The 26,808-nt window shown below is 39.8% G+C and overlaps 1 protein-coding gene across 1 annotated transcript in view; it reads left to right on the top strand.

Annotated features, from left to right (window-relative positions):
- LOC145414591 (sodium channel protein 1 brain-like) overlaps nt 1-26,808 on the top strand; it is a 1,229,691-nt gene that overhangs the window by 1,003,437 nt on the left and 199,446 nt on the right. Inside the window, exon 30 of the mRNA XM_080284113.1 lies at nt 3,549-3,742. Within this exon, the coding sequence (XP_080140239.1) occupies nt 3,549-3,742 (194 nt within the window). The remainder of the gene's footprint in view (nt 1-3,548; nt 3,743-26,808) is intronic.

The raw sequence follows: 26,808 nt of genomic DNA, 5'->3' as shown, positions 1-26,808 counted from the left end.
AAGGAGGAAGAGAAGACCGTGTTTTATTGGAGAGTCATGGATCAGAAGTTAAGGAAGTGGTACCGGCGGAGAGAAGGAGAAAAGAGGGTATAGAAAACACCAAAAATCATTGGAAGGTGGCATATACTAATGTTGATGGTTTAATATCGGTAAGGTTAGAAATCAATGATCTTTTGAGGATACATGAACCTGACGTTATGTGCTTTGTAGAGACCAAGTTAAGAGAAGATATTGATGTTCATATGGGAGATGGTAAATACAAACTGTGGAGAAGAGACAGAAAAGAAAAAACAGGAGGAGGAGTGATGATAGCAGTGAAGAACAACATAAATGTAGATACCGTGGAAATGGGAGAAGGCAGGGCCGAAGTGATAAATATGAAATTAGAAATTGGAGAGAATAACAAGCGAGATATGGCAGTAGTGTATGTTCCTCCAAAGACAAGAGCATGGAGTGATCATGAATACCAGGAAATGCTGTCAGACATGGTATGTTATTTACAGAAACTGATTAACAAAAGCGACTATGATTTTAATGGGTGACTTCAGTTGTAAAGAGGTGAGCTGGAAGGAATGGGACTCAGGAGGCGGCAGTGATTCGTAGGGCACTATATTATTAAATATAGCAATGAACAATGTGATGACACAGTGGGTCAAAGAAGAGACAAGGTTCCGAGGTGAGGACACACCAGCAAGACTAGACTTACTGTTTACCAAAGAACCCGATGTAATAGAATCATTGAAATATCTGTGTCCTATTGGAAAAAGTGATCATGTGGTCATTGAGTTCCAGATGATAACAGGGAACGTGGAGCCAAGTGACGAGCTTTATAGGCAGGGAAGGTACAACTTTGGGAAAGCAAACTTTACAAGATTGAGAAAATTTTTTGAAAATGCAGATTGGAGAAAATTCAGAGATACAGAGGAAGTGGGATATTTTTCTAGACCTGTATGATTCGGGAGTGGAAAAATTTGTGCCAAGAATAATGGGGAAAGAAAACAGGAAAAGAGAGTGGTTTAATAAAAGGTGTATGATAGCAAAAAAAGAGAGAGACACGGCGTGTGGAAAAATTGGAGAAAGAGAGGTAACAACAGAACAAAGGAAGAATATAAAAGAATTAGAAATGAATACACAAGAATACGCAGAGAAGAAGAAAGGAATTTTGAAAAAGGTATAATAGATAAATGTAAGGATGAACCCAAACAGTTTTATAGATTTGTTAATGGCAAACTGAAACAAAAGGAAGGAATCACCAAACTGAAAGTAGAAGGAGAGGTCTATAAGGATGCGGCAATGCAAGCAGAAATAATGAACAAACGTTTCCAGTCAGTTTTCACTAATGAAAAGGAGTTTGTGGAAGTGGAGGTAGTGACTAAAAATGTAGTGATAAAAGATATAAAAGTGGAAGTACAGGAAGTGTATAAACTACTAGAAACTCAAGATTTAAGGAAAGCCCCAGGACCAGATGGAATCTCTAATTGGGTACTGAAAGAATGCAGAGAACAACTGGCAGATAAAATTCACAGTTTAATTGTGTGTTCTCTTGAAGAGGGGAAAGTGCCTCAAGAATGGAAGATGGCAAATGTGGTACCAATTTATAAGAGAGGAAACAAGGAAGAACCTCTGAATTATAGCCCAGTGTCCCTAACCAGCTTTGTCGCTCAATTGTGTGAAAGAATTCTGAAAGATAGATGGATAAAATCTCTGGAAGAGATGAATATTTTGGCTGATAGTCAGTTTGGATTTAGAAGTGGAAGGTCATGTGTTTCCAACTTGTTGAGTTTTTACTCAAGAGCGATTGACGTGCTTCAGGAAAGAGAAGGTTGGGTGGATTGTGTGTATTTAGATTTGGAGAAGGCCTTTGATAAGGTACCCCATAAGAGACTAATGTGGAAACTAGAGCATATAGGAGGACTGAAGGGGAACCTCCTAGAATGGATGAGAGACTTTTTGAGAGACAGACAGATGAGGATAGTAATAAAGGATAAGATGTCTGGATGGAGGGAAGTAACAAGTGGAGTCCCACAGGGCTCGGTGTTGGTGCCAGTAATGTTCCTGATTTACATAAATGATTTGGTAGCTGGAGTGAACAGTTATGCAAGTCTGTTTGCTGATGATGCAAAGATCATGAGGAAGGTAGAGGTTGAGGAGGATTGCAAAATGCTGCAGGAGGATCTGGATAGGATACACGAATGGAGCCGGATGTGGGAAATGAAATTCAATGCAAAGAAATGTAAAATATTGCAAATGGGTGAAAGTACCAAGAGGCCATCATTGAATTATTTGATTGGTAATGAACCAATGACAAAAGCGAGAGAAGAGAAAGATTTGGGTGTGCTGGTCCAGGACAGTTTGTCACCTGAAAAACACATTAACAAGACAGTTAGAGAGACGTATAAACTCCTGACTAATATAAGAGTAGCTTTTCATTATATGGATGAGGAGATGATGAAAAAATTGATAGTGGCCATGATTCGCCCCAGGTTGGAATATGCAGCAGTAGTGTGGTCACCACACAAAAAGAAAGATATGATTGAGAGAATACAAAGAACAGCAACCAAAATGGTCCCCAGTCTGGCAGATCTGTCGTTCAGAGAGAGGCTAGAAAAGCTGGATTTGCCCTCCTTAGAAGAAAGGAGAAAGAGAGGTGACATGGTTGCAGTGTTCAGGACCATGATGGGAGTAGATAAAATTGACAAAGATCTATTTTTATGGGATAAGAGAGTAACAAGAGGACACGGGATGAAACTGAGGAAGCCAAGCTGCTTGAAGGATATCAAGAAATATAGTTTTCCTTATAGATGTATAGACCAGTGGAATAACGTGGACAAAGAGATCGTCCAGTGTAAAAACTTAAATGAGTTTAAAGCTAAATTTGACTTACTGAGAAACAGAGACGGGACCCACGATCGTAGCTCATTTCCTGTATATCACAATTAGGTAAATACAATTAGGTAAATACACACACACACACACACACACACACACACACACACACACACACACAGGCATAGTATGCCCATAAAATTTTCATTATTCATAGAATCACACACACACACACACACACACACACACACACACACACACACACACACACACACACACACACACACATACAGGGGCACAGTATGCCCATAAAATTTTGATTGTTCATAGAATCACACACACACACACACACACACACACACACACACACACACACACACAGGGGCACAGTATGCCCATAAAATTTTGATTGTTCATAGAATCACACACACACACACACACACACACACACACACACACACACCAAGGGAGTAAATTTTTACTCCATGATAATTTACATTTTACACTTATAGGAGTGCACAAAAACTTCCACTTTGGGTGCCTACAAAAACTAAGGGTATTTCTCAATATATGTCCTCTTCATTTACTCCTAAAACTTTAATACCTATAATTTTGTTTTAATATACCACCATGAAATGTCAGTCATTTTTTGACACACTGCATGAGAAGTGAAGCATTGCTGTATGGCCAATGCCATCCTCTTGTAACTAATTCTTTTGCAGAGGCAATAGTGAAAATCATCGGGTTGCGGCACCACTACTTCACAGTGCCGTGGAACCTTTTCGACTTCATCCTCGTCTTTGCCTCCATCATGGGAATCCTCTTGCAAGACGTCCTTACCAACTTTCCCATCAGTCCCACCTTGCTCAGGGTCGTGCGAGTCTTCAGGATAGGTCGCATCTTACGCCTGATCAAAGTAAGACAGTTTCCCCATTTCATCCCTACCCTTGGTAATTTTTTTAACTCCTCCCAAACCAGGATTCAGTCAGCTCCCAAACCCCCACCCCCACCCATCAGACCACCCTTTTATTCTCCAGCGTCACTCACCTCCCCTCAGTGATATGGAACTTTGTGGTAATGCATTTAGGTTCCTGCAAGTTTGTTTGTTGTGGTGGATGATTTAACCTTTTTGCGGAAATTGTCTCAGTTCAGTGTTTGGCTCCATGTTTGTTCAGTATGCCAAGTTGGTGCCATCCTGCAAGTTTGTTGTTGTAATTTTTTTTTTTTTTTTTTTTAACTCCCTTCCCCAATTCCTCCACCTCTTACAGTCTTAGCATTGCCTCATATTAATAGGTGTAAAGCACAGTGTCTGTGTTGCTTCAGGGTGGTTTTATGAGGAGGTTCCTGCAGTCTGGTTTAGGAGAAGAGCCCCCTGAATTGCCTATCCAGTGTACTGTAACTTGTGTTGTTCTCTTAGATGAATGTAGATTTTCATGTATTTATATACAGTAATGCAATTATGGTGGGACTTAGGTTTAATATATTCAGTGAAAATATTACAGGTAATATCCTTTTCTTGGTAAGATGTTACTGACAAATAATTTCCTAAATAAAGAGTGCCCATGGTAAAACAAAAATGTTTATGTATTACCATGCATTTATAAAATACTGTATAGATAACTTTCATTTCATAAAAGATACTCATACTGATATTCATTTTTAGTCAGTACAGTACCTCAGACTCAGAAATTCAAAGATGAATAGTAGGCCACACAGTGAGAGTAAGTCATGATGGTAAAAACCTGAGAGATTGTCTCATATGGAATATATTAATCCGGTGCCTGACAACTTAATGGCTGTAAGGCAGGTCCCCACCAGCCTCAATGTAACCATGAAGTCCATCACTTGTGGGATCATCTTGCCTAGTATCATGTCAACTTGTGTTAAGGATTAAGAGTGACTTGAAAGTGTTTTTGAGATATGCAAGCTATAATACAGTAACCTCTATTTTTTTCTCTCCTTTTTTTTACCAGTACTATTGTTTGTGGCTTACCAAGATTAATGAAAGCATTCCATGATATAGTTAAGATTCTGATGCTTTATATTAGATAAAAGTTCTCATTTAAAGTTTATACCCAACTTAATTTTTTTTCTCTCTCTCTCTCTCTCTCTTTTTTTTTTTTTTTTTTTTTTTTTAATACCAACACACACTGTTGGCCCTCCATGTGAATACAGGTGCTCAATCTATTATCTGGGAAACATGACATCAGAAATTTGTCAGTTTTCAGTATCGTGGCTTTTAGAACTGATAAGCTTGTCATGTACTTGAGTTATTTTTGTCAATCAGTCAGTCATTTCTTGCGACACCCCACGGGATGCATAGTGCCTTGATGAACTTTCTCCTTCAATATCTGTCTCTTACGACCTCCTTCAGGTCTCACTGTAATAACCGAAATGAAACTTAACAAATTAATCACTGGTCTGGCTGAGATTCGATCTCAGGCCCTCGTGCTCTAAACACACATGTTACCACTGAGTCAAAGACAGGGTCCCTGCTGCCTCCAAGCAATGCGGGCTTTTATAGTCCCCATTACATCACTTTTTCTCCCTTTGGTGATTTATTTGGCGAGTTTCGAACACACATGGTAGCGTAGCATTGGAGGCCACCATTGGGGATGCTGCGGAGCACACCAAACAGCTTATCCCTGGGACATAAGGACTAGAACGTTGTCAGATAACCAACAACATCAATGTCCTCCAAGCCTTACCTCATATCCCACACCACTGCCAACCAATGTAATAACTGGAATGAAACTTAACAAATTAATCACTGGTCTGACAGAGACTCAATCTCAGCCCCTCACGCTCCAAATATTCGCATGTTACCATTGAGCCAAAGAGAGGATCCCCACTTTGCCTTTGAGCAGTGCGGGCTTTTGTAGACCCCATTACACCACCAACACTGCTCCCCAGCTTCTTTTTTCATTGTCCTCAACCAGTTTTCCCCTGGCCTACCTCTTCCTTTTCTTCCTCTGGCAGTCCACTCTGCCACATGCTGTTTTAAACTGCCTTCTTTCCTATATACAATATGTGCCCCAGCTATTTCCTACGAGACTGTCTCACATATTCATCAATTGGTTCTACTCTTGTAGTATCCATTACTCTTTCATTTGTAACTCTTTCCTGCCACTTTACCCCAAGACTCCTTCTCAGTATTTTATTCTCGAATCCTAGTACTTTCTGATCTGTTGCAACTGTACTGTACGATGACTCATGTCCGTTTTCGTTTTTAAAGGCTCCAACATGCTTGCATGTGTTGGCCTTGGTCACCTAATGGCGGCTCTCCACGCTGCACGATCCATTGCAGCCTCCCTGTTCAGTCCCTTAACCCTGAGGTCACACTTAATGACCTTGTCCCATGTCTTTCTCGGTCTACCCCTCATAACCCCACCCCCAATATTAACACTTCTCACCTTCCTCACCCAATTATCATCCCCCATCCTCTCTGCATGTCCATAAATTAAAATTAAATTTTTACTCAAGTATGTACCAAAAACATATTATTATTATTTCTTACAGATTTCAACATTCCGGCAGCTTGCCAGGCTTGTCTGATCCTCTCCTTAATTTAATTTTTAATGATCTGTTAGACAATGCAGTCATTCCTATATATTTAATATTTTCTACATTCTTCACCACATTATTCCCAATAATACCATTGATTTGGTTCTCCACGTTCATATTAATAATTTCAGTCTTTCCACAATTTATTACCAATTTCACTTTTTCTCCTTTCTCCATCAATCAAGCACCCTCTGTATCTCGTACTTCTGCAAATCAGTACAGTATCATCAGCATAGTGCAAATCCATCAGCCTTCTATTTTCTATCTATCTATCTATAGCCCGACGCCCTAATCCCGCAAAGGGTGGCCGCAGACAAAACGCCTCCAGGTCGCTCTGTCATCCACCATTTGACTACCCTCCCCCCAACTCACCCCCCCCCTCCCTCATATACCTCTCAACTCCATCTCTCCACCTCATCCTCGGTCTACCTCTCCCTCTCCCTCCCTCCACCTTACCTACATACACCCTCTTAGTCAGTCTTTCATTCTCCATTCTCTCCACATGTCCAAACCACCTCAGTGTATTTCTCCTAATCTTCTCAACCACATCCACATCCACCCCACAGCGTTCCTTCACTTCTTCATTCGTCAACCTGTCCCTCCACGTCACTCCACATGCTCCTCTCAAGTAACTCATTTCCACTGCTCTCACTCTTGACTTGTTCCCCTCTTGCAAGGTCCATGCCTCGCTTCCATACGTCAGGGTAGGGATCAAAATACTATCATGCAGTGACTTCTTGACTTCCATACTCACCTCCTTATTTCTTATCACTGCTTTCAGTGTACCAACGACCTTCCTTCCCTGCTGTACCCTTTCACGCACTTCATCCCCCAAAGTTCCATCCTTACTCATCACACTACCCAAGTACTTGAATGCACTCACATTCTCCATATCCTCACCATCCAACCTCACTGCACACTCTGTGACTTCATTCCTCTCAAACACCATAACTTTACTTTTGTTTACATTAACTTTCAGATTCCTCCTCCTACACACTGTCCCAAATTCATTCACCAAACCTTGCAACTCCCATTCATCTTCACTCAACAGTACTGTATCATCAGCAGACAGCAACACCGGAAGCTTCCAAATCTCACCCTCATGCATTAGAGCCACCCCCACATCCACTGCCCTACCCTGCACCTTCTTTACAACCCCATCCATGTATATATTAAACAGCCATGGAGACATCACACAACCCTGTTTCAGTCCCACATTGAGATCAAAGAACTCACTCAGCTCACCATCCACTCGCACCGTAACCCTAGCTCCCTCGTACATACTCTTCACAGCACTCAACAATTTCCCCTCCACTCCATATATTCTTAATACCTTCCACATACCTTGCCTATCTATTCTGTCATAAGCTTTCTCCAGTTTTCTTGCCAGTTAATTCCTGTACCTGTTCTCCTTACAGCCTTTATCATAACATAATCCCTAACCAAAACAAACAACAAAGGTGAAAGAACTTCATGAATCACTCCCAATCTAACTTCAAATGGATCACTCAAAGAACCACCCACCATTACCTTACAAAAAGTACCTTCCTGCAGGCTTATAATATTTATGAAGTTTTCTGGTATACCATAAAACCTCATAATTTTCAACATAGCTTCATGTGAAACACTATCAAACGCCTTTTCAAAATCCAGGGAGTACATACTAAGTGGCATTTTCATCTCATTAACTTGTTGCATCAGATGCCTTACTATAAAAATGTAATAATTACAACCTCTGCCCCTTCTGATCCAGCTTGTTCTCTGAAAATTTCATCAGTTACTGGCTCTGTTCCGTTCAACAAGATTTTTGAAAAGACTTTTGCAACTATAGGTGTCAAAGTTATCCCCCTCCATTTTCCACACACACTTAAATATCCCATTTTTGGTATTTTTATAATTACTCCATTTTTCCACGCTTCTGGAATTCCACCATTATCCCAAGCCACTTTAAAAAGTTTTAAAGGAGCATTCATTAACTCATCATTTTCCACCTTAAGCATTCCGGGAAATATTCCATCCTCTCCTGGGGCCTTAAAATTCTTTAATTCCGTCATAGATTTTGCTACCTCTTCTAAGGTTATATCCCCTGTTTCTATTTAAAAATCTCCCTGGCAAAATGCCCTTTTCAGCAGGGATTGGTCTGTTTAGAACAGATTCAAAATGCTCTTTCCACCTTCCTTTCATATGCAGATCTTTAGTCATCAAGTTACCATTTCTGTCTTTTACATTTATTTTCTTCCTTCTATTATCAGTCGTAAATTTATTTATGGCCTGATATGCTGCTGTCATGTTCTGACCATCATTTTTACGTAATTTCACTCTCTGTTGCCTTTTCATCATATAGGCTCCTCTTATCACTTCTAATGGGTCTTTTTACTTCAGAATATAAACTCCAGTATTTTGCTCCAAGACCCTCAACTACCTGGTCATCAGCATGCAGTGCTTCACTTCTTAATTTTGCCTTTCTCTTTTTCTGACGTTCATCCCATGTTTCATCTGACATCCACTTTTTCCTTCTTGCCTTTCCCTTTTTCTTTTTAATAGTAGCCTTAGCACTCTCATGCAAAACCTCTTTCACCTCTCTCCACATTTAATTAATATCATTGTCTTCATCCTTCCGAAACTTTTCATTCATGTTCTCGTAGTTTCTCAGCTCATCAGAATTATATATATTACCTTCTGTGCAATTACCATTAATATTTCTCCTAAGTTTTATTTTAATCTTTGACACTAGTTGACCACTACCTATATCTGCCCCCCTCCTTACACAAACCTCTTGCAAATAACCCCTATGCCTTCTGCTAATTGCAATGTTTTCAATCTGGTTACACTATGTACCACATGGTGAAATCTTAGTAATTTATGTGTGTTTCTATGCTGAAAGATAGTTCCACCAATCATAAGGTCATTTGCCAAACAAAAGCTTCCAAATTGCACCTCATTTTTGTTCCTTATACCAACACCCTCCTTACCCATGCAGTCTTCAAAGCCATCCCTATAACTACCAGCAATTGCAATGAAATCACCAGTGCAAACTAACACATCATTTCCTGCCAGTCTATTCACCACACCCTGCAACTTCTTATAAAACTCATCCTTCATTTCATCAGCAGCCTCATTTGTCAGAGTATACCCAACCACCCTACTGGTGTTACCATGGTCAGATTTTGAACAAGTGTAACGCAAGTGTTCATCATTTGGCTCAAACTCACATAGTGCCATTGTGCCTTGCAAATATCTCTGCACAGCAGTAATCCTACTCCATAGTAATGATTTCCATCACTCCAACCAGACACCAGCAAAGTAATTCCATCTTCCAAACTCATTTTATCATTTTCAAGCAACCTCGTTTCTGGAAGAGCACAAGTACACTGTATCTGTATTATATTCCTTGAACACTGAAACAAGTTCTTCCATTTTACCGGCCTGGTTGAGAGTTCAAACATTCCAATTTCCTATTCTTAAGGTACTTTTTGGATGTATAAACTTATTTCTACAGCATGGGATTTTTAGCACCCCCTGCCTGCTTAACCCACTCGGAAGCCATAAGTTTTCTGTAAGTTTCTGTGACATGATCAGAGAGAACAGAGTGAAGGCAGCCACTGTGTACAAAGGAAAACATTCCCATGGATTTTATTTTATTTTTTTCTCATCCATGGAAGAAGGAACCTAAGGCCAGGAGCCCACAAACCGTTCCAAGAAAAAAACAGAAACAATACAAAAGAGAGCCAAATTCAGGATCTGTTCATTTCAAGATGCCTGAACATACTGTGTTTGAAAGACTGGAGATCATAAGAGGTAGGAAGTACAGTCAGGGGGAGACAGTTCTGGAGTTGACCTGTTGCATAAATGAAGGACTGTACTGTAAGTAATGGTTAACTCTTGCATTAGAGAGCTGGACAGAAAAAGGATGAGAGTTTGTTGCTAGATGGGTGCTACACACCTGTCATATAGTTGGAGGGATGTAAGCAGACAATTCAGAGGAGCAGTGCCCATTGAAGTAGTGATAGAAAAGAGATAAAGATGCAACAGTGCAACGAAGAGACAGAGATGAAGTTGAGCCAGCAAGAGGAGGAGAGTTAATGAGATGAAAAGCCTTTGATTCAACCCTGTTGTGAAGAGCTGCATGTGGGGAGCGACCCCACACGTGAAAGTTGTACTCTGCATGGGTGAATTAAACCCGTGTACAGTATAAAGTCAACAACTGTGGAGGGGTAAAGAAGGTACGGAGTCAGCTTAGCACACCTAATCTCTTGGAAGCAGATTTTACAAGAGATGTAATATGACCTTTCCAAGATAAATCCTGAGAGAATGAAACCCCAAGTATGTTTAAGGATGATGCAGGATTGAGTTGGATAATATTAAACATTAGTGGGTACTCCTGTGGATGATTTTGTCTGGCTGATAGATGGAAGAACTGAGTCTTTGATGCATTAAAAACAACAAGATTACTTTTACCCCAGTCAGAGATTCGAGCCAAGTTAGAATAAGGTGTGCCATAATCTCATCCCTTGTTTGTTGAAGTAGCTGCTGAGATGGACATTGCGGGAAACAAATGGAAAGGTGAAGGATGGAATCATCAACGTATGAGTGGATAGGGGTAGATGTACAACTTAGGTCATTGATGAATAAAAGGAAGAGAGTTAGTAATAGGACAGAGCCCTGAGGAACACCACTATTGATAGATCTGGGAGAAGAATGATGGCCATTTATAACAGCAGCTATAGATTGACCAGAAAGGAATCTATAGATGAAGGCACAGATAGAAGGATAGAAACCATAAGAGGGCAGTTTGGAAATTAAAGATTTATGCCAGACTTGATCAAAAGCCGTTGAGATATCAAGTGCAGTGGCAAAGCTTTCGCCAAAGTCCTGAAAGGAGGATATCCAGGAGTCTGAAAGGTAGGTGAGAAGATCGCCAGTGAGGCATCCCTGATGGAACCTTCTCTCTGATTGTCAGTATGGGTCCCTGGTGGAACCCATACTGACAATCAGAGAGAAGGTTGTAATAGGAAAGATGCTGTAAAATATTTCTGTTCAGAATAGACTTAAAAGCTTTTGAGACACAGGATGTTAAAGCAATTGGGCGATAGTTAGGGGGTTGGGAATGGTCACCCTTCTTTGGGACTGGCAGAATGAGAGCAAACTTCCAGCAAGAAAGAAAGGTACAAGTTGATAGACAAAGGCAAAGTAGTTTACCTGGCACGGTTTAAGCACAGAAGCACAGTTCTTGAGGACAACAGGAGGGACCCCATCAGGCCCAAATGCCTTGTTAGTACTGAGGTCTGTGATGGCAGAATCAGTTGAAGAAATTTTAATGTCAGCCATGAGGAAGTCAGAGGGGGGAAGTGATGGAGGAACAGCACTGGAATTGTTTATGGTGGAACTGGAGGAGAAAGTCTGAGCAGAGAGATCTGCTTTATCAGTAGAAGAAACAGCTACAGAGCCATCAGAGTAGAAAAGAGGAGGGAAGGATGATGAAGTTAAGTTGTTAGAAAGGTTTTTGGCAAGTGCCAGAAGGAGCGGGAAGAATTCAAGTTGGAGAGTTGAGAGCATTTAGTACGGATGAAATTATTTTTTGTTGAGCAAAGAACAGATTTTGCATGATTCTGGGCAGAAACATAAAAAAGATATGATTCAGGGGTGGGTTGGCTCTGATACCTTTTATAGGCCTTCTCTATGTTATGGACAGCATTAGAACAAGCATGATTAAACTTAGGCTTTTTTTGCATTACTCAGATGATATGAGAAAGGAATGTATGCTTCCATGCCTGAGAATAACCTCTGTAATGCACATGACATGGCTTGGGAAAAAATGTAAAATGTTTCCAGAGGCCAAATCCGGAGAGTATGGCAGCCTGGGGACAGTAGTTGTCTCGTGCTTCATCAAAATGTCACGGATAAGGAGCAGAGCGTGAGCAGGTGCATTGGCGTGGTGCAGCATCCAGTTTTATTTTGACCATGTCCCAGACCTCTTCCTTCGCACTGCCTCTCTCAAATGCTCTAGGACACCAGGACATCGAAGTAAAACTCTATTGACTGTCTCACCACATGGAACAAACTTATGTTGAACAATGCCCTTCCACTATAAAAAAAAAAATAAATAAAAGGTGCAAACATTGCCTTCACATTTGAGAAACTTTGACATGCTTTTTTTTGGTTGCAGTGACTATATTCAAACTCACTGTGACAGTTTCCATTCTGTTTTGACATCATAGCTATACACCTATGTTTCATCATCTGTTATGACATTTTTCAGAAAGTTCATCAGAATTCAAACAATCAAACATCTGACTGACTGTGACATGGTTCTCTTTTTGCTCATCTGTCCGTAGATGTGGCACAAATTTTGCAGCAGCACGATGCATCTTCAGTTTTTCAGTTAAAATTGTGTGGCATGAACTTTTACATTTACCCACATCTTCAGAAACTTCACAGACAGTCAGGCAACAATTTTTGTGGATCTCAGCATGCACTATCTTAATGTGATCGACGTTTCTTGACGTGGGGGACTGTCCAGACTTAGGATCATCATGGTTGGATGTTCTTCCCAATTTGGACTGCTGGAACCCCTTGTGCCATTGCCTGTAGCTCAAACAATCCTCCAAATAAGCCTGTTGCAACATTTGAAAAGTCTCCACAAAAGTTTTTCCCAGTTTGAAACAGAATTTCATGAAAGTATGTTGCTCTTCAAGATCCTTCATTATTCATCTTGCAGCAAATCACCAAGTGCACTAAACACATGTTCATTCAAGCGCATGGACCCCAGTGACAAAGCTAATGTTAGACTAAAGCTCAAATACGCTGCTACACAGCATTTCTGTCACAGTCACGCTAAGCCAACTAGTTATTATATATACTGTATATATATATGTACATATATATATAAATAAATGTGTCCAACTCTGGGCATAGGCTTCACAGCCTGCTCCTAAGGCCCAATAGTCCTCCTACATACCATACACCTCTATGTGGTGAAGCCTGCTCCCAAGGCCCAGTAGTCCTCCTACATACCATACACCTCTATGTGTCACCACTTCAGCACTAACACCCACTGTCCGTATTGAATACATGCTAGGGTTGTCTCATACAGGACTGGTGTATTGGTATTAGCGGGGGTATTTTTACGACATGTCAGTGGGTCTTCTGGTAGATCAGTAAAGTCTGTTTTTGTGAAATTCAAATCCTTAAATTGTTCCCTGTCCCAGTCGGGATTTGAACCTGGGTCCAGTAGGACTGCAGGCCACCTCTCTACCGATTGAGCCACTGCCTTTCTCAATCTATCTATTGTCAGACGCCTTAATCCCTTATATGGGGTGGCCACAAACAAATCGCCTCCGCGTCACCCTGTCCCCTGCCATTTCACTGCCCACCTCCCAGTTCACACCTCCCTCTTTCATATACCTCTCCAGTCCATCCCTGCATCTCATCCTTGGGCTTCCCTTCCCTCTCTCCCTCTCCCTCTCTCCCCCTCCACCTCACTCACATACACTCTCCTCATCAGTCCCTCACTCTCCATCCTAGTTGCTGTGCTGTTGAAAAAGTTTGGTTTCATTTTGGAAATACCTCGTATTATCTTTTGTACACTTCAGCAATATCTTGGTCATACAGAAGGGCTTGGGAACACATCGCATGCAACAATGTGTTTTAGTTTAGTTCCAGAAGCTATTTAACTCCTAACCGCCTGGTAACATCTATGCACATCACAGTCAGGGTGCTATATGGCCGCCAGATATCAGCTATAAACGCAAGAGTCTTCCCACCACCATTTGAACCGGCCGCCATTTCATCTCGGCACCAAAGGGTAGGGAGAGAGTCCCTCCATAGCACACAGGCGAGAGTTAGTCTGTCCCGTGCTTTTCCCAGGTGTACAACGATGTCTTCAGGTTCCTATTTGTCTGATTCTGTACACACTGCCTGTAGCCAGTTGCATCGTCCAGTCCTGTCAAGCCTCTTTCCAAGGTTACTAGAAAAGAGCCATATGGCTTGCTTTGGATGCAACAGTGTCTAGTTTATCTAGCAGTGGAGAAGTTATCAAGCTGAGAGCAAAGCCCTTGTCGGCACTGCAAGCAGACTCACAAACATCCTGATCTCGTGCCAAAAATTAGTTCTCTTCCTCATGTCATTGCTCATCAATGCAATGACCTACAGACCTGGGGATACTTTTATTTGCTAGAGGAAGAGTTGATGAGTAATATGATCTTTAATTTGTTTCCGTCAGTGCTATACAGTACTTTCAAAGATATTACGGTTGAAAACAAGCAATTTCCCAGAAATTGCCCGTAGCGAGTTGACAACAGCGTTAAAAAAAACCTGTCATTTGGGGGTTAAGAAGGGATTTACAGCACTCGTAGCATTGTGCTGGTACTGAATGGCTGTTCAGGCATAGCATCGTCTAGGTCTGACGTTGGGACTTCATCATTGTCTATTGTGTAGAACTGTACCATATAGATACCAGAACCTGTCCCTTTTGGAAATAACTCATGAAAAGGTATAGTGTTGCTACTGTGGCTGTAAATAGCTGAGCTTTCTTATTTCCTTAATACTTTTGAGCAAAATAAAGGGCACAGCAGTTCATCAGACTGTTATAGATATTTTTGTGAATGGAGGACACCTGTAAAATATATATATATGCACTGTTTAGTATCCTTCACCATAAAGACAAACAAATTTTGACAACTGTACTATTGAATCCTTTAATTTCCACTGATAAATGACTGCTGATACAGTGAGCAATTAATGGTATCAGTCAAGAACTGACATGAATGAAATGGTAACAAGTTAGGTGAATGGCAGTAGTTGGCAGATGTACACCCAGACAGGTGGGCAGTAAGTTAAAATAAGTTTTTCTTTCAGCTTTGTTCTCAGTTTCAGTAACAAACCATAACTGAAATATTAAATTTGGGGATAGCTATTGCCAGATAAAATATTGAGTACCTACATGTGTTTTTTTCATTTGTCACAATAATCTTGCTTTCATTTCTTTAAAAATTTTGAACATCTAAAGTTTAGATACGATAATTTGTGAAACCTTTCATTTTTATTAACCAAAATTGGCTCACAAATGATCGCACACTCTAGCATGTGAAATTGAGAGCTACACTTATCTGGTACCAATGACCTTACCATAAAGCATCTGGTCACCTGTAATAAGTTTCCTTTCCTCCTTGTGGTTAAGAAGCTCTTTATTCATTGATACAGTTTAATCATTCAGGTTTCACCTTACTAGTGGCTTCAAAAAGGTATCCTAGCTTTTACCAATTAGTGTTGTTCTGTGAAAAAAGAAAAAAGTATGGAACATAACAATCCTGTCAAAAGTACATTGTGTGTGCATGTGTTATGAGGCGATTTTGGTGGTGGAAATTCAACCATGTACGATATGAAAACGTGAAAGTACAGTATTCAAAAGTTCTGTACGGACTGAAACTAGAGTTAATAAATATCTTTGCATGTGTTCACAAAGATAGTGACGGCATCAGAAACATGACAGTATATGATATTAAATTGCAGCTTGAGATTTTAAATTTTTGCCAAGTGAAATTACGGTAAATATCTCTTAACCATGCAACACCCTGGAACACCACTTGTCTGACATCATTAACTACAGTAATGAATTTTACCCAATTTTAACATAAGCATGATTGTTGGTAGGCAGCAGTTTCATAATATATTCCTCATGGATTATTTGAGGCGTCTAGTGGTAGAGTTTCATATGCACCAGGGGGTTACTTTCGAGTAATTGAAGTTTAAGTTTGAAGAATGTGTACGTAAATGGTATAAAGAAAAAACTAATGTTGTTTTATATCAATGTAATGCTCTCAAAAATTGCAATTTAATGAATCCATTGTTTAGAAAAAATAACAAAAAAAGACAAAACCAAACACATAAATACCCCCCCCCCATTGGGGGTCATACCCAAAATATTAACATGGGTTTAGAAAAAATAACAAAAAAAGACAAAACCAAACACAAACGCACACCACCCCATTGGGAGTCATACCCAAAATATTAACATGGGTTGTAATTATGTGATGCAAATAAAAATAGACATAAAAATTAATAAATTTTGGAAGTTTTATATTAATAATGCAATTTCTTGATTTTTGATTAATTTTTATATTGTAAATTTTTAATTAAAAGCATTCAAAGCACTCAACATGGGCTGAGGACAGTGCAGCCCATCAACCACGGGCGAGGTTTAAGGGGATACTGGTAGGGGACTGGCTAAGGCTGGGGGCTAGTACTGAAACATGGCCTCCCAACGTCTAGCCGCCCGTGGCCCATACGTCCTTCTGCCATGTGGGAGCAGACTTCCTCAATGGGTTTTCAAGGCCTAAAACACGCGACACTTGCCCATCTGCCAGCCAGCCATAAAGGTTCTGTTTGTATGTAGTTTTATACAGGGAGGATCTAGAAGGCTCCATCTACATATTGGCTGGAATAACTCACCATCGGCCATTTTGGCGCATACATCACTCTGCCACTAGATGCCTCATTTGTACTACAGTTAAACCACTGTGCAATCTGCATTTGAGTAAATTACAATGTAATACCATAGAGAATATAAACCCGTGAAATTTTTTTCCACTCGTTTCTTACACACATGCATGTGCACACACATATTGCATCACTCTTTGGAATTCCAGTATTTCTGCAAGATTACAATAATGAAAACTTGTATAAGTGCACATTTTCATAAAATACCTCATAAATAAAATAAACTAAGCATTCTGTGAGTGAGCAAAGCACAATATATGCATCGGTCAGATTCTAAACAAACAGCACAGCTGACCATCCACTATGCAGTACAAAGTGGTAGTGAAAGATGTTTATATTGGTGTAGTTTTGTTGTACATAAATAAATGAATGAAAAATTATTTTCCCTTACAACGTATTGATCAGTGTTAAGAATGAATACAACTGCAAAATGTTTCAGAACAAGTGGGCATAAAGAAGATGAGGAAAGAAAAATGTTCTAGAAAAATACTTCATGGTTAATAATGAGTATTGTATTGATAATTATCATTACCTTGAATTAAAGTTAAAAGATAGATGGTACTGTTTTAAAGTCAATGGAAAATACGATGCCTAAAGCAAGATAGTGAACCCATACTACAGTGCTTATGTCAAAAGCATGTCTAAACTGTGAGAATTACAAGAAGGATAGCCAGGTAAGTGCTTTGTCTAAAGTTCGAATTTTTCAAAAGTTCAAATAGTTTGTGACCAGAAGCACTTCAAATTTTGGATGTTGCCTTTTATATGAAATCCACATTTTTTTTTTTTTTCTTCTTTTTTAATGTGTAGTATTGTTTCACAGTGTATTAGAGTACAGTGTGAACAGTTTTATCACAGAATTTAACTGTCATTAATATTCTTTGTAAACGTTTTAGTTTAGCATAATAAAATACCTTACCTTCATTATATTTGTTACATTTTAATCATAGTAGAATACAGTTCTTTTAGTCTCATCATGTCCATTGTATTTGGTTTTCTTTTTTCACTTATAAAATATTTATTGTGTTGTTAATCCTGAGTGTGCGCTTATGAAATTATTTTTTACTGTCTTTGGATGCTTCATTACTCTTGGTAAGCCAAGTAGCGAGACCCACACCCCAAGCCTGTGTCCAGTTTTGGATGGCTCCGGGATAGTGATGGGCTTGTAGTCACTCAAAGGCTTAGTCCACATTCCGGTGTCATGGTCAGGAAGTCTCTGTATACCAAGTTCAGCCTCCAAGTGCAGTGGAGTCTTTTCTTCACCCCTTAAATCCCACGTGATTATTGGTATTATGTACTTAGTGTTTATTTACAGTGTGTAGTAAGTAAAAGTCCATGATCATACTGAGTCGGTCATATTAAGATCAATTGTTCTTGCTGGAAGCTTCATTGTTCCGAGTTCAAAACAGATAACCATATCAACATTAATATGAAAAAAGATGTACAGTCCAGCATGAAATTAATGTGACCCTATATCTTAACAGTGGGACTTGAGTGGTTAATTGTTTGAGATATCCAAACTCCTGCAGTATTTTCAGTTTTTCCATATGAAATGTTAAACTGAGTCCTTAAAGCCTTTTTATTTAGAATATCGAGATGAGCTATTTATATTTTAAAAACAGAAAACAGATATAAAATTAACTGATGTGTGTTTGCAGGTGTAGATTTCATAACCAGTATATAATATTTAACATATGTATCTGAAATGTAGTACTTATTTTTATTCTAAATTTCAAAATATAAATATATACCATAAAATTGTGTCTTGGAAATGTCATGTGGTTTTAACAAAAGTTATCAGTGCAAGTTACTCTTTGCAATACCAACAAACAACAGCACATGTAGGGCATAAAGATACTGTACTGTATTTCAAATCCTGGCTTTCTGATAATCACAGACATGTTATTTTCATATTACTAAGAACTGATGCATACAGACAGTCATGCTAGTATCATTTCTGAAGGAAATCTCAGGGCAGGAGGTAAAGTCATGTATTTTAGTTTCTTCACAAAGGAGAGAGTGATTAGGAAGAACAAGCCTTATATTCAGAGGTCACTGTCATAACCTGGAATTATCCCTTTCCCTACCACTGGCACTTTATGGATAGCGTTGTGGTATAGTACCATTGGTATGTATTTATTAAGCTTTTTTCAGAAACCAGTGCAGAGGAGAGTATATACTGATGGTTGTTGACTATCTCTTGGATCCATCTGCCCTCAGCTCCACTTCATGTGTATTTGGTTTAGCAGTGTTTTCACTGCATTTAGCACAGACTTACTTTTCTTATTGCAGCTTATTACAGCGGTAATATAATAGCTTATTGATTTCATTCATATTTAGTTTCTTGGAAATATTCATTGTAATGTAGTATCCAACAATGTGCAAGTCACTCAGATATAATGGCCTAGTAGCTACTCATCCTATGCTGTGCCAAGAGTATCTTCCCAGTACTGTACTTTAATTTGTACATCAGGAGAAAACATTGTCAGAGAATTACTGAGGTAAGGCACTGTTACCTTATGAACATGTTCCAGGATGGTGTGAGTAGAGTCTAGCCACATACTATTAGTGCATTACATTTCTCATTTATTTGTTTACAAAACTGTCTTTGAACAATAGTATCCCCTGTCCACCATTGTTTATAATCCCTGCTTTTTTCATTTTAAGGTTTTGTGATACCTGTCAAGTGTTTACCATGTCCATGTTCTGGGATTATCTGCCTGAAACTTTGAACTACCCTTGCTCGTCGTTTTTAGCAGGGTGAATTTCTTCTTTGGTCATGGCAGACAGCCTCGCTGCACTCTTCTTTATGAACCATCATTCCTATTTTTCCTGTCTTTTCCTCTTCTAGGATGCCATTAGCCTCCTTTTCCCCAGTTCTTTTTTTTTTTTTTTTTTTTTTCCATGTAAGATTAGAGTTTTATTCATTTCCCTGGGGCATTGGTCTACCCTATTGTGTTCCCCCTTGCTTTAGTTGGATGGGGAAATGAATGTGTTTACTTCTTCTCTCTCAACATCCTTACAGACACTGAACGGAGTGATGCCTTTTGCATCCTTGCCCATATCTTGTTGTCACAAACATTCAGCCTGCAGGGCCTTACGTGATGTCTCTCAGTTCATTTCAGGAAGTAAGGTCTGGTGTGATATTATAACAAGCAGGGTGCAGCACAGCTCACTTCTGCTTTAAGCTGTGTCACACTAGATTGTCCATGACGTCTTTGTGTGCCATCTGACGTGACCCCAACCTGAGGGGGCTGTCCTTCAGGTTCATTCATTGTCTCACAGGTGTCATGCCATTTCAAAATGAGTTATGTCCTGTGTACCATAGGATCCTGCACCCTCACTGGAGTTAGTATGATGCATAGCACTCCAGGGATACCTAGCATGAAGCTTACTTTTGGTGTTTATTTTTCATATATCAGTCTTTTATTTGCTTGAGTCATAGGATGTGGCATGCCACTGAATCATCGAGTCACAATTATACAGCACTGGACATCTTACCATTTACATGAGTCATGGTGCTGTATCATGTAGCAGTCTAGTAGGGCATCACCATCATGATGCCAGTCATACACCTTTTAATGCTCCAGAGGACTCGTTTAGCAAGGTGTAGGCTATTTATCTTATTAAAATATCTTTTTTTTTTTTTTTTTTTTTACAGGCAGGGGTTTGTGTCATGTAGCACTCCAGCAACACCATTACAGTCACCGTTCGCGTAATGTGGGAATATGGTACCCTGAATCTCCCGCTTTATGAAAATTCCACATTGTAGGGCCATGTTAAAGGGTTTTATGGTACCCAAGCCAGACTCAAGTTCACCTTTTGGGGCAATTTTCTGGGTTTTATCTCCAAGACATTTACCTACCCACTAAAGATTCATTACATACAAACAGTAGAGAATTTCCCACCTTGAATGGAAGAGGTTGTGGGCTTGCTGGGGGGTGGTGGAGTGGAGTTCTGTGACCAAAAAAAAAGAGCAAAGATCACACAGAGCGCGTGCACAACCAGCCCGAGGGGAGAGGGTAGGCTTAACTGGGGCAGGAATGCTCAGTGGACTGCGATGACACCCCGTGCAGACATGTGACAGCCATACGTCATTGGCTGATGCAACCTGCACTGTGACTATCGCTGGCTGCGTTGTGTCTGTTCCCACCACGTTATACCCTATTTTTCTGCGTTATGACTGTTTGAAGCATAATTTGGGGCCTCTGGCTGCGTTATCTCCATCGTATCAGCGTAGTACGGTTTTCAAAAAAATAGCCAGCTTCCTCCACCTGCGTTATGTCTATCATATTTGCATTGTGGCCATTTTTTGGCCTCAAATTTTGCCTTCCACATTATGTGAGTTTCGTGCATAGGATCGTGCAGTGTGCAAGTGGTGACTGTATAATTAGTAGCCCCCAGTCGGTGAAACTGGTCGGGAACTATAGGTTTGCATGTTCTGTCAGTACATCAGTATGTCCGTCAGTACGTCTGCAGTTTTGTGTCCGCTCTGTAACTTCCACCTGCATAGACAGATTTTGATATAACTTTACATAGTTGTTCCCCTTACCATGATGGTATGTCACATGCAACAACCAGTCATCTACTCCCAAGGTCAAGGTCACACATGGGGCTCAAACAAGGTTGGGTGCTGTCATACTGAACAGCAATACCTACATTCGTGTCTGCTCTAACTTCCACATGCTTGGACAGATTTTGATATAACTTCAGACAGTTGTTCCCCATACCATGATGGTGTGTCTTGCGTAACAATTAGGTATCTACTCCCAAGGTCAGTTACATACGAATGGTTATCATCTGGTAGGGGACTTTGTATTACATGGCAATACATTCACTTGTTTTACCTTAATTTGACCCAAATATTTAGTCCTTCTGTTACTTATTTCTTGTAGGCCAGTGGCAAAATAAGGCAATACAGTTGTTCTGCAATAAGGCAATACAGTTGTTCTACATCCTTTTCATGGCACTTCTTGATTATCGTCATATTTTCATGTTCATCTGTTATTATATCTCAGTGTTCAAGATGGAGAGATGGCAGTAATAGGCCAGGTTAGAGTAAAAAAGGCATAATAACAGGCAGAACATGCATCATGTAGCACTTCAGTAGTTAGAATGGTGTGGCCCACAGCATTCTAGCAATATGCCACTAGCTACATCCAGGTCATGCTTCAGAGGACACCACTGGCAGGATGCAAGTTGCTTACATTATTAACATCTCTCTTTCCTTTTCCTTGCAGGACAACACTTGACTTGATGGGAAGCAGAGATTATCCAATCTGTTGTATTGGATTTTTTTTCATTTTACTGATGTTTGTTTTTTATAAGGTGAATGTATTTGTCTGCCTACGGATAAATTTACCCTCCCTTTTCTGTCTTTCCTTCATTCGTTCCTCTTCCTTCTGCCTGTGGGTGACTCTACACTGAGTGACAAGCCAAATGGTTTCCTGTACACCAGGAAACCATTTACTATGCTGGGTGATAACCATATAACCAAATTTTGGCGCCTGGTGGTTTAATGGGTAATTACTGTGCTCCAATCGGATTGAGCCGGTGAAGGTTTATATCCAAGGGGTGGTTAGGGTTGATTGCTCATGTAATGTCACTCCGGGATGAGTGGGGTTGGGCACTCTCATCTTAAATATCGGGACCAACTGCCTAGCCCCGGGCTCCTACGCTCCTCATGGGGCAATGTAGGATTGGATGATGGATGGATGGATGGAATGTATATGCCTTTGTGCTCCCCTAGGAAAGTGGCAGCCACTACCTATGTATTTACCTGTTTGCATTTACCTATTTGTAGTATACAGGAATTGCGTAATGCATGTATTGCCTTGTCTCAATATCCACTTTTATCCAGTCTAGTTGTAAACACAGGGATGCTTTTTGTTCTCACCACTTCCTTGTCTAAGTTGTTCCAAGTACCTAATGTACTTCAGTTTGGGAAACTGAACCTTTGAAGATCATTAAGGCATCTACTCTTCCCCAGTTTAAAGTCATGACCTGTTCTTCCATCGTCCAATACAAAAAGATTCTCTCTGTCCACCTTTTCCAGACCTCTTACATTTCTAAACATCATAATTAAATCTCCTCTTTCCCTTCTCTCATGCAGTGTTGGTATCTTCAGTTTTTCCCGTCTCTCCTCTTTGGTCAGTTTTCTTAAGCATGGTATTATCCTCATAGCCATCCGTTGTACCTTCTTCAGTTCATCAATATGCTTTTTCAGATGAAGTGACCATATCACAGCTGCATATTCTAGTCGTAGTCTTACATTAGACACTATCAACTCCCTCAGCATTTCCTCATCCATATAATTAAAATCTACTCTCATGTTGATCAGTAATTCATATGTGCCTCCAATGATTCTGTTTACTGTATATGCTTTTCTGGTGACAGATCATCTTGTATAATCATTCCCAAGTCCTTCTCTACTTTTCTTTTGCTAATTATCTATCTATCTATTTATTGCCAGACGCCTCAATCCCGTTCGGGGTGGCCACAAACAAATCGCCTCCACGTCGCCCTGTTCCCTGCCATTTCACTGCCTCGCTCCCAATTCACTGCCCATTTTATATATCCAAGTTGGTCTCTTTTCATTCACTCCCATTTGTAACACATGACACTTCATGGCATTGACCTCCATTTTCCAGGTTTAGCTCCAGTTGTGGAGTTTGTTCAAGTCCTTTTGCAGCTCATTACAACTGTCAGTTTACTTAACATGTTTCATGATTTTAGCATCATCTGCGAACATACTCATGTAACTATTCAGACCTTCAGGCAAATCATTTATATATATCAGAAACATTATTGGAGCCAAGACAGAGCCCTGGGGCACTCCACTAGTCATATCTTTCCATCGTGAAACCTTGTCTCTTATAATTGTTCTCATTTGTCTTCCTACCAGATAATCTTCCATCCACTTTAATAGTTTCCCATGCACTCCTCCAAAGGTTTTCAGCTTCACAGCAGTCTCTTATAGGCCACCCTGTCAAATGCTGTCTTGAGGTCTAGGTAGACAGTCTGCCCACCCCTTTCTCACTTGTATGACATCTATCACCCAAGTATAGAATCATTGTAGATTGGTAACACAAGATCATCCTTCCCTAAAACTGAATTGTCTTGGTGTTATCATTTCATTTTCTTTTAAATACCTAATCCATCATTTTCTGATAATTTTCTCACAAATTTTACAAATAACACTAGTAAGTGATACAGGTCTGTAGTTGAATGGATCTTCCCTATCTCCTCCCTTGAAGATTGGCACAATATTTGCTCTTTTCCTGTCTTTAGGTACATGCCCATTTTCCAGCGAGCTCTTAATGATGACATGAGCAGGCCACACTAATTGATCAGCACATTCTTTTAGGATCCAGCCAGCCTCGTTATCCAGTCACATTGCTTAACCTCACATCCAAGTCCCTCATCATCTGCAGCACCTCATTCTTGTCAACTGTAATTTCCACCTTTCTCGTTGTCCTGGTTTCCATTTCAGGTTTATTAAACTCCTCTTCCAGTACATAAACTGACTGCAACTTGTTGTTCGTTTTTTCTTGCACAAATCTTCTTCCATTTCATAAGTTTCATCTCCATCTGTCAGTCATGCTATACTGTTCTTAACCTTCATTTTACCATGTACAAACCTGTAAAATAGCTTAGGTTCTTTTTTTACATTTAGTTGTAATATCTTTTTCATACTTCCTTTCTTCCTCTCTCTGTATTTCTACATATTCATTTCTAACCTCCTTATACAGTATTCCTCCCAAGCCTTTTCACCATACCTTCTTTTCACTTTATTCCATGCTCTGTTTCTTGCCCTAAGTGCCTTTCTACACCTGCTGTTGAACCATTCTTTCCTCTTTTCCATTGCTCTGGAGAATTTTGGGACATACATGCTAATTCCTGTTTTATACACTTCCATGAAAAATTCATACTTCATATTGACATTTTTTACTGCATCCATTTCCTTCCAGTCTACATTTGGGAAATACAATAGTTCCTTAGGGAAGGAAAATCACCTTTTCCATAATTACATATATTTTCTCTGTGTTTTTCATCTCCTTCACCTTCTGTTACTCCCACCAGTTCCATCTCAATAACCAGATGATCTCTTTTACATAGAGGGCATTGATAGGCTATATTCTTCACATCATTCGGGTCCTTGATGCATACCAGGTCCGGCCTTGATGGCTCATCATCTCCTCTAATTCTTTTATTTTCTTTAATTGAGTTAACAAATTTTACATCACCATTTCCATCAGTTTATTGCCCCACAATTCCTCATTGTTCCCAGCATCCATATTTTCCTAGTCAACTTCTCTGCACTTAGAGTCCTTCATGCATACCAGGTCCAGCCTTGATGGTTTGTTGTCTCCTCTAGTTCTTTTATTTTCTTTAATTAATTGAGTTAAGATATTTTGCATCACCAGTTCCATCAGTTTACTGCCCCACGAATCCTCATTGTTCCCAGCATCCATTTTTTCCTGGTCAACTTCTCTACATTTGAAGTCCTTCATGCATACCAGGTCTAGCCTCGATGGTTCGTTGTCTCTTCTAGTTCTGTTAATTTCTTTTATTAATTAAGATATTTTGCATCACCATTTCCATCAGTTTATTGCCCCAAGATTTCTCATTGCTCCCAGCATCCATATTTTCCTTGTCAACTTCTCTGCATTTAAAGTCCCTATGATTACATGTATAATTTTATTCCTTTGTTCAACTGACATCTTTATCTATACAATGGATTCTGTTATGAACTGTTCATATTCTTCTTTTTCCATGTCCTAGTTTCAGGGGGCATAGAGAATACTATTACATCCATTTTATTTCCATAATGGTCTTCTATTTCCATCCCCAAAATTTCTGCTGTGGGATATTCAGTTTCTATCTTTTTAGCTTTTCAATCCGTATGAGTTGAAATTATTACTCCTCCCCCAAACTTCCCCTTTCTATCCATCCACCACACATTATATTCCATCTATCCAAATAATTTAGTATTAACATCCTGGGGCAATTTGGTTTCTGCCAAGCAAATAAGTTGAAGAAGAACAGGGAAGTTTTAGGAAGGGAAAGGAGTGTGTAGATCAGATATTCATTCTTAGATCTTTAGTGGAAAAGTTTCTAGAGAAGGAAAAGAAGTTGTATGCAGCCTTCATGAATTTGGAGAATGCATATGGCAGGGTGGATAGACAAGGATTGTGGAAAATATTAAGAATATATGGAGTTAGCTGGGAAGCTGTTGAATGCTGTGAAGAGTATGTATGAGGGTGCAAAGGCTGCAATCCGTGTGGATAGTGAACTGAGTGAATTTTTCTATTTGAGGGTTGGATTGAAACAAGGATGTGTTATATCTCTATGGTTGTTCAGTCCATTTATGGGTGAGTTTATAAAGAAGTTAAAGGTAGGGCAGTGGTTCTTGGAGCAGCCCTAATGAGAGAGAGCAGTGTTTGGAGACTCCCTGTACTGTTGTTTGCAGATGATACTGTGTTGTTGAGTAAAGACGAAAGGGAGCTGCATGGCTTGGTGGATGAGTTTGGGAGAGTGTGTAAGAAACGAAATCTAAAGGTGAATGTAGGGAAGAGTGATGTTATGGTCTTCGAGAGAAGTGAAGTCAGTGAATGTACAGTGAGCTTGGGTGAGGAGGAAATGGAAAATGTGAGTGGTTTAAGTACTTGGGTAGTGTGATGAGTAAGGATGGAAGTTTAGAGGGTGAAGTACTTGAAAGGATACAGCAAGGAAGAAGGTTGCTGGTTCCTTGAAGGCAGTGATAAGAAACAGGGAAGTGAGCATGGAAGTGAAAATGTTACTACATGACAGTATTGCGATACCAACTCTAATGTATCGAAGTGAAGCTTGGACCTTGTTGGAGGGACAGATGTCAAAAGTGAGAACAGTGGAAATGAGTTAGTTGAGAGGAGCATGTGGAGT

Source organism: Coenobita brevimanus, chromosome 100 (assembly GCF_032717465.1).
Source record: "Coenobita brevimanus isolate Jiangsu-jjx chromosome 100, ASM3271746v2, whole genome shotgun sequence".
Classification (NCBI taxonomy): domain Eukaryota; kingdom Metazoa; phylum Arthropoda; class Malacostraca; order Decapoda; family Coenobitidae; genus Coenobita; species Coenobita brevimanus.
Note: the sequence above shows the minus strand (reverse complement) of the source record. Positions and strands in the feature narration are given on the sequence as shown.